Source organism: Hemiscyllium ocellatum, chromosome 25, assembly GCF_020745735.1.
Source record: "Hemiscyllium ocellatum isolate sHemOce1 chromosome 25, sHemOce1.pat.X.cur, whole genome shotgun sequence".
NCBI lineage: Eukaryota > Metazoa > Chordata > Chondrichthyes > Orectolobiformes > Hemiscylliidae > Hemiscyllium > Hemiscyllium ocellatum.
The window spans coordinates 44,934,146-44,946,235 of record NC_083425.1 but is presented as its reverse complement, the minus strand read 5'-3'; the positions used below and the strand labels follow the sequence as shown (position 1 = coordinate 44,946,235).

The 12,090-nt window shown below is 38.9% G+C and overlaps 1 protein-coding gene across 13 annotated transcripts in view; it reads right to left on the bottom strand.

The window, feature by feature from the left end:
- Window positions 1-4,447: 4,447 nt before the first annotated feature.
- The window catches only part of myocd (myocardin), a 633,805-nt gene continuing 626,162 nt past the window's right edge, over window positions 4,448-12,090 (bottom strand). For all 13 annotated transcript variants that reach the window (XM_060844259.1, XM_060844268.1, XM_060844267.1 and 10 more), the window contains one exon: window positions 4,448-10,753. In XM_060844259.1, coding sequence (XP_060700242.1) covers window positions 10,188-10,753 — 566 coding nt within the window. In that variant the 3' untranslated portion in view covers window positions 4,448-10,187. The remainder of the gene's footprint in view (window positions 10,754-12,090) is intronic.

Here is a 12,090-nt window from a genome sequence, read left to right as displayed (position 1 = left end):
GGAATGAAGAGTGGGATATAGGCCAAATGCAGGAGATGGGACTAGTTTAGTTTGGGATTATAGTCAGCATGATCTGGTTGGACTGAAGGACCTGTTATTGTGTATGACTCTATAATTCCCTGGGTTGGCTGGCAGAGCCTGTATTCTAAAAGTTCCACTTCTGAAAACAGCATTCTACATTTTTTCTGCATGTGGGGGTAGAAAGGAGAGCTGATGTGGGCAGGAAGATGGGGAAAAGTTGCAGTTTCCATATTTGTGATTCACAGAAGTAGCTGTACTTTAAAATGCACTTCCTTCTGTCAAGTCTAGTCAGATAGGCTTTAGTCTTTTCAGAAGAAAAGTATAAAGTTGTCAAAGTTCTTTGGAGAAGGAGAGGACCAGTTTGGTTAGGTCCCAGGACACCTTTATGAGAGATTAAATGTTGCTCAGTTCTGTTAAGAGTAGATGTGATTGTTCATATATAATGGATAAACTTATTGGTACTATCAATCTGTCAAGTGAATCATCAACTTTGCAGGTTATTTAAATCTTCTCATTTTTAATTTTTGTTTTGAGAAAGCGTTTATTTTCACAAAAGGTTATTGCAATATATTTCATGATCTGTTAACAGAAAGCGGAGGAACTGTGACTGATACCACAACCTATCATTATCACAGCATGATGCACAGCAGTTCGCAGTTTTATTGAGAGCTACAAGTGCTTATGAAATAGGCTTGTGATACGACTACTTGTTACAATAACAGATTTTAATTTGTGAAAGGAAGTTAAATGTATTCAATTAGTTTTTATCCATGAGACTGCTTGTTTTAAATAGTGAATTATTCATTACGAACTGAGGATGTTATCCTTTTTCATCACAGCATGCATCTGAGGTAAGGGCATAAGGGTGGGTGCAGGGACACATGGGTTGACAGGAGTTGGCTTGGAAAGCATGAGGAGGGACTATGGGATTGGGTGGAGGTGAAGGGTTGTGAGGGAGCGAGAGCTGAAGGGATGTTTTCAAAAGCTGGGATGAAGTCCAATGGCATTGAGGCAGGCCATTTGGACATCTTGCTTCCAGAACCGGAAGTCCCCAGGATCTAGTTCCCGAGGGAACACATCTGGCCCTAGTCATCACTTAGCTCCTGGAACAAAATTCCAGCTGTCTGGTGTGCTTTTTCCTGAGCCGGGTTTGCAGAACTAGGAATTCTCCTGACTCTGCGCTCCTGGCATTTCCATTTATTGGCATTTGGTTACAAATTAATCTAAGTACCATTAAATATAAAAATGTTAGCAGGTAGATGTTTAAAGCATTTTCTTGAGATTCTTTCGCTTAACACCAGAATTAAAACAACAATGTAATGAAATGCGTTAACTCTCCCATTTAATTGAAAAGGATACACGCTATATGAAAACATGAACATGGTCACCTTTGACCAGAAGGGTGAACAAGGCAGAAGATATAGGCCTGAATTTCCACAAAGGTAGAAAGGTGAAAGACTTCTTAAAGCACCCTTTCCAAAATGAAATTAAATACTTTTTAAATGTGGTCAAGGATTTTTAAAACAAAACCTACTAGGATTTGTTATGTCACACCTTATTGGTGATGATATCCTGAGGACCTTCTGTTTCAAAGATAGGGACAATACAATTGTGCCACAATGCAGTGTGGTCACTATAGGCAGATGAAACACAGCTGGCATTTTGTGCAATGTGGGTTCCCACAGAGGCCAGTGAACCAGATAATCTGTTTCAGTTATGTTTGTTGATGAATAAATATTGGCTAGGCCAATGGGAGATCTGCCTTGCTGTTCTTTGAAATAGTATGAGAAATTTTTTGCATCCACATAAGAGAGCAGATGACGCTTTGTAAAATATTTAATTGATAAACTTAAATGAGAGACCTGAGAAGTGTATGTGAAATGTAACCAAATGAACTGATTGTATCCCTTCATCTCTCTTTACAGAAAACAAACTCTGCAGTTAAGGATCTTGCTCTATTCCAAATAGAGGAATAGGGTTATCAGTAGAAGAGTTGCTGGAAGTTCAGATTGGTCTGGTTTTGGCTCTGGAATCTGATGGACAAATGTCAATAATGTAGCTTACCAACAGCTGGAGGAGAAGTGAAGAATAGACTCTAAATTATGATTTCCTGCTTAGGGATTCATCACGCTTTTGGTAGCGGGCAGTGTTTTTAACATTTTATTGCCACCCTTTAATTAATGCAAGGAAAGATTTACAGAATGACTTGCACGACCTTACCACGTTCTGAAGTGCATTGAGGTATTCATGCCATTGAATTACTTTGACATGTAATCATTGTTGTTCTACATGAAACCATTCTAATTTATTCACAAAGTCCCAGGAAGGAAGTAGTTACAATGGCAGTGGATGCTCTGGTAGTAAACTTCCAAGCTTGTGGAAAAATGCCAGAGGATTGTAATGCCCTCATTCAAAAAGGGGAATGAGAAGCAAGTTAGCAATAGGCTAGTTAGCATAACATCTGTCATTGGGAAAATGTTAGAGTCTGTTAGAAAGGATCTAATATCAGAGTATTTAGAAAGAAATGATCCAGCAGGGTCAACATGGATTCATAAAGGGCATATCAAGCTTGACAAATTTATTATAGTTATCTGAGGAAGTACCAAGCAGAATAGATAAAGGAGCAATCAAAGTTGATGTAATATCCAAAAGGCATTTGATATGGTTCTGCAGATAAGGCTACTTAACACGATGCCAAAGTATTGGGGATAGCATGTTAACACAGATAAAGGATTGGCCAATGAAGAGAAGGCAGAACAGGGATCAGGGCTAGATCCACAATTACACAGCATACAGTAATGACTTGGACAAAAGTGAATGTACTATAACCAAATTGGTTGATGACACAAAGAATAGGTGGGAAGACAAGTGGTGAGGATGTGAGAGATTCTATCAAGGGATACAGACAGGTTAAGCCAGTCGACAAAAGAAAATAGAATATAATGTGGGAAAACGTGAGGTAATATCATCCGGCGGAGAGAACGGGAGAGCTGAATGTTATTTTAATGGAGAAAGACTGCAGAGGGCTACAGCACAGAGGGATTTGGGGGTCCTCGTAAATGAATAACAAAAAAGCTAGCATTCAAGTTCAGCGGGATGGAAATATGGAGTACAAAATAGAATGTTGCCTTTTATTTCAAATGGAATCATAGAATCCCCTACATGTGGAAGCAGGTCATTTAGCCCAGAGAGTTCACACTGACCCTTGAGGAACATTCTACCCAGATCCCTATCCTACACCCGCCACACCCCCCCCCAACCCCATTCCCCCCCCCACCACCACCACCTCCGTCCTTGTATTTCCCGTCTACACATGCCTGGATACCATGGCTAATCCAAGTAGTCTGCAAATCTTTGGATACCATAGATAATTTACCTAACCTACACATCTTTGGACAGTGGGAGGAAACCAGAGCACCCAGAGGAAACCCACGCAGACATGGAGAGAATGTGCAAACTTTACATGGACCATTACCCAAGGATGAAATTGAACTCAGGTTCCAGTGCAGATAGGCAGCAGAGCTAACCACTGAGCCACTGCATTTTTAAAATTGTGAGGTCTTGCTAAAGTTGTTCAAGATACTAGTCAGACTACATCTGGACAACTGTGTGCAGTTTTTGGTCCCCTTATTTAAGGAAAAATATCCTGGCGTATAATGCAGTTCAGAGAAGTTTCACTGGTTGATCCCAGGTATAGAGGGATTGTTTATGAGCAGGGGTTAAGTTGGTTGGGCTTGTACTCCTTGGAGTTTAGAAGAATTAGAGATGACCTTATTGAAACACATAAGATACTAAGGTGGGGGCTTAACAGGTTAGATGAGGAAACGTTGTTTCCTTTTTTTGACTGAGTCTAGGGCCAGTGGACATAATCTCAGAATAAGTGGTCATTCATTGAGGACAGATGAAGAGGATTCAGAGTGTAGTAAACCTGTGGAATTATTTACCTGAGTAGGCTGTCAAGGCATTAGGAATAATGAAGGCTGAGATATACAAATTTTTCATCAGTAAGGGGAAAAGGCAGGAACATGGAGTTGAGAATTATCAGATCAGCCATGATCTTATTGAAAGGTGGAGTTGCTTCATGGGTCTACTTCTGCTCCTTCGTCACATGGTCAAAAAGATTGTGGTTTTGATGCCTTAAAAATAAAAGCAGGCCGATTGTGATGGTTTATTTATAACTATGAGCCTACAAAACAACTTTCTTTCTACTACACATCTCAGTTCATCGGATTCCATGGTCATGAGGTTCTTTGGAACAAATGTACATTTGTGCTCCATTTCTCCTGCTGTTTACTTTTAATGAAAGCAGACAACACTTGACCTAATGTCAACATGATCTTGGTTGAAGAGGGATCTCAAAAAGACAAGGTAAGTAAAACTAAACATCGGTTGTGTCATGATATTCGATTTATTAAGAACACCCAGTTCAAAAACATTTTTTTTAATGTTTATGTAGCTTTTCTTTTAATACTTTGGCTTCTAAACTATTGCCGTTATATACACAAAGCAAAATTTCTGTTGTGTTAAATGGTACACCATGAGAAAATACATATATTTACAAAGTGCAAAAATAAGGCATATATGAATACAGAAAGAATTTAGCCCACAGGATTGGTCAAATGACTCTTTGAGGCAGTTTGATATGGTGGTCATCTTGTATCAATGGGCTGTTGCTCCCTCCATTAGTCTTGATTGTCAACGTGAAACACTGTGCTCTAGATGGCTTTTCAGCAGCAAGAATTTGAAAACCTGATCATACTTATTGAAGGCAGGTGCTGCTGTTAAGTTATGAAACAGGTTAAATCTTTCAATATCTAAAAGGAAATCCCCTTCGGCCTCATTTCACATGAAAACTTTTGTGGGATGTTTAACTCAAAAGGCAAGCAACACAACTTACACTTGGTTAAGTTCCGGAAGTTGGAGATTATTCATTTTGTACAAAATGTCTTGTAAGTTAACATGCCACCAGGTTAGAGTCCAACAGGTTTACGTAAAATCACAAGCTTTCAGAGTGTTGCTCTTTTGTCAGGTGAAGGACAATGGAGGAGCACTCTGAAAGCTTGTGATTTTACATAAGTCTGTTGGACTATAACCTGGTGTCGTGTGACTTCTGACTTTGTCCACCCCAGCCCAACATCGGCATTTCCACATCAAGTTAACATGCTGCATTCTGTGCTTGGGGGCCACCTAGGTATAAATCTCTTTGGTATACAGCTGTACTGCATTACAATAGGAGAACACAGATTTCAACAAGCCCTACAACTCTGAATCCTCATGCTCCTAGCCCTTTGTGAGAGGAGCTCTGCAGAGACAAGCACATTAGAGAAAGGCCATCACTGTTACCAGCCTAGGAGCTGTGTAAGGAACGCCAAAGGTAAAAGGTAAAGGATAGTAGGTAGCAGAAGAATAAAAAAAACTGTCACACTCTGACTTGTCCAATATAATTTTTCAGTATTTACTGCAAACAACTTTGTGAGCATTTTATGATGCCCAGTAAAATTTAATGCACAAAAGGCAACTCTAGAAGTTGTAGTTGTGATTTTTGTACAAATTAGTTGTCCAATAAGAGGCAGATCCAGTTTCCCTAGCAGCTCAATTCCATTCTTGCACATAAAACCCCATGTAAATCTGTGACTTACCACTAGATTTGAAACCAATGAGCTTATTTTAAAGCTTGGCTGTTTTGACCAGAGCAGTTTTGCTACAGATACTGGTCAGGACATATCGGGGTAGACTTTGGGCTTCGTTTATCCCACATGATGACTTCAGATTTGATATGTAAAATATTTAGTGAACAATTTCCCAGATAACGGTTTGGCTATACAGATTTGAAAGCTGGAATTCTGATCATACGTCTTTATCTTGATGCAATAAAAAGTAGCATGCAAGCTGCAATTTTACACAGACAATATTACCATATTGTGCACTCTAATTGTCAATTCTGATTGGGTGACACTGATAAAATGTGTGCATAGAGGGCATCTAATAAGAGGCAGACTTTACAGGATTAAGGAAGGAAAAGATGTCATAGTATGAGCCAAGCGGTAATGTGTTGATGTACTTCCTATGCACTATCTCTGAAATGGCACAAGCCTCTGGTATGATCAGCCAACACCAGGAAAAGTAATTAACCTTTGGATGGGTGCATAACTTAGTTTCAATTGAAGAACCACCGCAAATTAAGGACAATGAAGTTCAGTGCCTTTATAAAATGATTGTATATTTTGTGCCTTTTATGAAGCAGAGCTGGATTAAGCTGCAACAGGAAGACAAGACATCAAGAATATTGTTGCGGGTACAGTCCCATTGAGGTTTGCTTGCTTGGTTCCAAAAGATTTCACATCCTTTGCTCCTTGAGCTGAGGGACCAAGTAGGGGAGAGCGTGCTTAGTAAGGGATGGTGAGTGACAGTCTTGGCAATGTGATACCTGACTAAGGCTGATCAGCAGTATAACAGAATACTGTTGCTGTTTTATCAGGGATGTGGCTAGGAAGGGCAGGCTTTTTTTCTGATTGGAAGATTGTTCATTCAGCTCAAGTTGGATCTGCAACCAAATACTCAGCTCATTTGAGTTTGATTTGACTTATGTTGGGAAGCTTAATCATGCTTTTTGCTGGTAAGCTGTTTCAAATTGTTTTTTGTTTTAACTCGAGTAGTACCTCTATTAAATTTGGCTAACCATAACCTCTATATGGTAAGCCAAAGCTTTGAGCTGAAAGAAAAAGGGACAGGACCTTACAGGGTGAGATAACGCACACCACATCAGAAATAGAAATAGATTTCTGAATACGTTGGTTTGAAATAATGTAGCTAGTGTAAATATTTTACTTTAAAGAATCAATTAGTTGCTATCTTTTACTGCCAATTATGATTCCATTCATATTTTTTGAGGTGGCTCAACTCGCTCATCTTATAACTATTTCTAAACAGTTTCTTTGAATACATAGGCCTAGAATTTGCAGTAGCAATCACTGTGAAACAATCAGCGTAATTCCACTGAAACTCCCAGCAATTGCAGGGGTCTGCAAGTACACAGAATAATATGGAAATCCAGAGTGTGCTGTCTGCAATAGTTTGCTTCACCAAATGTTGCCATTTTAACTATAGTCAATGGAAATCCATTGAATTAACAAGAAATTCCACAGGCTGTTGGCTTCGTTGTAAAACCCTTATACCTTATTGAATGTAACTGTGTTTTTAATGGCATCATTTCATAACTAGTGCAATACCAGAATCAGTGCCCTGAAAGATCAGTTAGATTTTGGGGAATGTCAATATTTTCCATTCATATAAGCAATTCCTAGTTTATATTTTTCTTTTTTGATGCTTGTATTAGCTTCAATCTCAATTCATCATAATCATTTACTTTACTTTCAGAAAACGTAACTCATAAAATATAAGGTGTGTTTAGCTTCCTAACCTACTGTGGGAGAATATTTCAACTGTATTGGCTATTTACTTTCTTGTTGACATCATTGCAGTTTACAGCAAGACATTCCCTGGTGCTAGATTTGAACTGTTGGCTGGAAAGGGAAGACCATGTTACAGACATCACTGGTTCTTGTGGGCAGCTTTCTTTGAAGTCAGTGGGGTATGCCGTCCCATAGAAGGGACCTCAAAACCCAGACCATAATTTGTCATTTTTGCAGGTTTTTGCATGTATAGTAAATTTGGATGGTCTGATGTTTACCTACTTTGTTCCATTTGCTGAACAATTTTGATATTTCAGGATCTGGTTTTAATATAATAGAAGGGGTGGGGTGCCACCTTAAAAGAATGTTCTTTTGAAAAACTGATTTGGTCAATATATTTCTAAACCGGAAAAGCATCATAATGTCAATGCATAAACAAATACATTGTAATGCTGGAGGTGAACAAATTTTGATTCTTGTATTCCTGACTAGGAGATTACAGTAGGAGAACATGTATTCTCAGTATTGCTGCTCAAGCCAAGAAATTTCTTGATTTCAAACCTTCACCTGCCTATTTGTTTTTTAGTCTGTCGTCGATCAGAAGATCAGCTTGCTGGCCTTTCAAATAGTGCAAAGATGTGCAGGTCAATTGAATTGGCCGTGCTAAATTGCCCATAGTATTAGGTGCATTAGTCAGGGTTAAATATAGGGTAGGGGAATGAGTTACTCTTCAGAGGGTCAGTGTGGACTTGTTGGGCTAAAGGGCCTGTTTTCATACTGTAGGGAATCTAATTTAAACACCATGTGCCTCATCCAGTTTACAAGCAACCACTGTCATATCGTAGAGTCACTGCTCACACAAGACAATGTATTAGCATTGGAATGGGATATACTATATGTAGATTAGAATGATCATTTATATCTTTACGGCATTATTGAATCAAAAGGCATTTCAGGAAATATTATTGATTAAGAGGGAGGAGAAATAACAAACTTGGACCGTGAAGTGCTGCTCTTGGGTTGATGTACATTTTAAGATGATTGTTTATCCCTTTCAATCATTCTGATTCCTGTCATCCATTCTTCAAAATGATCTGTACATTTTACTGATTCTTTGAAGGAAGCTGTGCACGTCATCAGCAAAGAGGTAAACTCGATAATCATAAGGAATGACAGGAGAAAACATTGTGAGTATTAAGTATTCATTAACTGCATAATATCTTTACTTTTTAAAAAAATCCTTTTGAAAATATTTAACTAATTAGGGTGAATAGGGCAATATGAATTTTATATCAGCCACACAATGACTATAAAGGGGTAACAAGCAAATCCTTTGACAAAGATTTTCCTCAAACTTCACAATACTGACCTGGCCAGGGATTTCTGAATAGTATGTTATTCCAAGCAAGCAATGTGAAGTTCTTTTCATTTAGATATCATTGCAGAAAGGGATAATATAAGATACAAAATAGTATGAAAATACTTTTGTTTTCTGAGCACTTCCTTGCTTTGAATAAAAATTACCAAAAATAAACTATTTTCTTTACACTAAGACAAGGGTTGATGCAGGTGATGTCTATTTTCAATTCATTATTGTTCCCTTTCAAATTGATGTTTCATTTACTTTTTTTTCAGTTATAGGCCTCAAGATTTCTTGTGGAAAATATAAAAAAATAGTTTTGTTGGTCAGTTCCCGAGTTAGTTGTAAAACAATTGCATATAATGCCAAGCCTGATGCTGGCTTGCTACTGTGCAATGAACTCAGGTTTAACATTTTCCTATGCTTGTAGGGAGTCACAACTTCAGCACAAATAATTTTTTTTTAACCTTGGTTTTGTTTTCTTTACATATAAAATGATTGCATAAATTGCCACATTTGGCAAATTGATACCCTTTTTGGGGGTGTGGGCACAGGGGAGGAACAGGGGTTGACATGTTGCTTCATCAAATATCAAACATTACCTCTTTCCTCCAACACCCTCAAACACTAGTAAGTCTATTAAAAAGCATCTGTAATGCAAAGCAATATGCTGCACAGTTTCATAAACTTAATAATTTTTGAAAATACTACCAAATATCTGCATGGAATGGCTTCTAACAATTTAACACCTAAAAAAAGTCTAAAACAAGGCAAACAGTGACAACTCCTCTACTGTTAACTGTGCAAAGTGAACCATAACATATTCACAATACAAATAATCAAATACTTGCATAAAGTAGTGTGATCTTGCAAATGCAGTTCAGAAAAGATGCCAGTATTGTAATACTTTTCAATATTCGGGATAGCAAATATTGCTTGTCTAGTAAAGAATCCTTTTCTCGATAAAAGTTATAAAAAGTCTTGCAAAAGATAAAGGCAAATGTAGACTATGTACAAAAGGTATAATGCAGATTGTGTGCACAAGGCCCGAATGAGAGTTGGCCAATATTCTCAGTCCTTTTCGACCTTTCCTGCCAAATCAGTCAGATTTAGACGTAGACTCTTTGGCAGTGGATTTTATGTTCACTTTGCTTCCAGTAAAACATGGTGAACGCAGTTTATAAAGCTTTTAACTCTTTCAGTAACCTGGTTATTACTACATGCAACAACCATATAATCATCTTATGGTTGATCAACTGGATCATTTCATTAACTTTATCTTTGCCAACATGACTTCTTTGACTGGTATACCTTAGCAGTATACTTGCATTTTACTTAACACCCCAATTCGAATGACGCCAAATGTACTTATAGTTTGTAGCCCGCTCAGCCTATTACCATTGTAAATTTATGGTTGTGTTTAAGTTCAGGTCTGTAACATCCAGGAAGTCTGCGGAGAAGATACTTGGTGTGGTGGAGCCAGCAGGTCCAAAACCGGCTGCTGAGCTAGGTGGTGTGAGATCCAACCAGTCCATATTCTCTAAAGGAGTTTCTGTAAGACCTAGGTTCATAACATGGGCATGTGTGGGAGAAGGGGACATCTGGGTATCCATCGGTGACAGGGGATTCTCCAGGATATCTCGCGTGTTCAGCATGTCCTCTCGGGAGTTACCAGAAAAGCCCTCAGCCACGTTGTCTAGCTGGGAATCTTCACTGCCAATTTTCAGCAGTGCAAGATCACTGCCGCGATTCAAAGAGCTGCGGGAATTCATCAGGGCTTGTAACTGACTGTCGCTGTTGCTGGTGCAATGGTCAAATGATAGCTGGGGAGGAGACATATGGCTAAAAGGACTTGATGAAGTCCTAGGCACAGATACAGTGGAAGTTCCTGATGATACTGTGATTTGAGGCAGTGATTTCTGAGCACAGTGATGATCATTTTTTGCATTAGGTGGCATTTCTGAAAAGGAGACAAGTTATAATAAGAAAATACACCAATAAATAAGGTTATTGCTGATAGGAAAATATGAATCAGGAATGATAAGAAAATCAGAAAATTTGTTTTTTTAGAAGAATGCTTTTGAGAGAGGCTGAAACTTCATACATAGTTGATTTTGTAAATAAACTTGAATATTAGATGGGCTATAACTGTTTCAAAGATTCACTATTGAAATAAAATATGTTTCTTAAATAGCATGTACAACGCCTACAATTAGATAATTTCTCATGCCTTTATTCACACACAGGGCAGAATTTAATACAGGCAGTGAATGGGTGAAGGTGGGGTAAATCCACTGCTGGAGAGCTGGTGAAAGCCCAGGGTGGGAAACATGATTGTATTAAGTGCTAGTCAGTGATGGGCATTCCCTGGGATCAAGAGACACAGAGGCAGAAATCCCATCCCTGGCACCTGCCAGCAATGCACTCACCAGAGGTTCACGATCAGGATCAGTGAAAGGCCCAGGATGCAGGTGGCCATGGGGGTTTTGGGGGAGGAGTGGGGTGTAGAATGGGGCATATGAGGAGGGGGTCACTGGCAAGGGGCCAGGGTGGTGTGAAGAAAGTGCAGAAAGGTAGTTATCTGATCCTCTCCTTTGTTCCTCCCTGATGTCCCCATCGTTTATTGAATAATGGATCTAAGGACTTTACAGATCCTGAAAATAAACATGTCAGAGTTTGCTTTCCACACTTTTCTGATGATGACTGCCCTGCCTGTCACCAACAGTGAGGGGGACTGGGTACTTTAAGGGTGTCAGTTGTGCTGGGGCAGGAAGGCTGACTACGAACCTTGAGGGGCCCCAAACACCACCATCCCAACTGCAAAAGGCCCACCCCAGGGATGGGCGTTAAACTTCAGCCATGACTGAACATGATTGTAGTTTTTCACGACTGGCATAGACCAGAGTATAACTTAGCCAGTGCTTTTCAAGACATTATCTGATCCATTTTGTGGATGGGTGCACAAGCATAACCTGCCAAAGTTTAATTCGAAGTTAGTTGTTGACAGAAAGTTGTGTAGATTGACAGTTGCCCATAACTCTTCATGGCAGGTCATTTAATCTTAAAATCCTGTAAGCAGAGAAGATGGCCATTTAGTCCATCAAGGCAATGCAGCACCTATGATCTCCAATTCATTTGATTTCTCTGCTGTTTCCCCAAGGATGAATAATTGTTTTTATTTCTTGTTACGTAGCCAAATTTCTTTGTGAGGTCAGAAAAACCAGCCGAAAATTACTGTTTAACCCTTTATCTCTTTAAAATGTTGTCTTAAAAGTGAATTGAATTGACACTGGATGT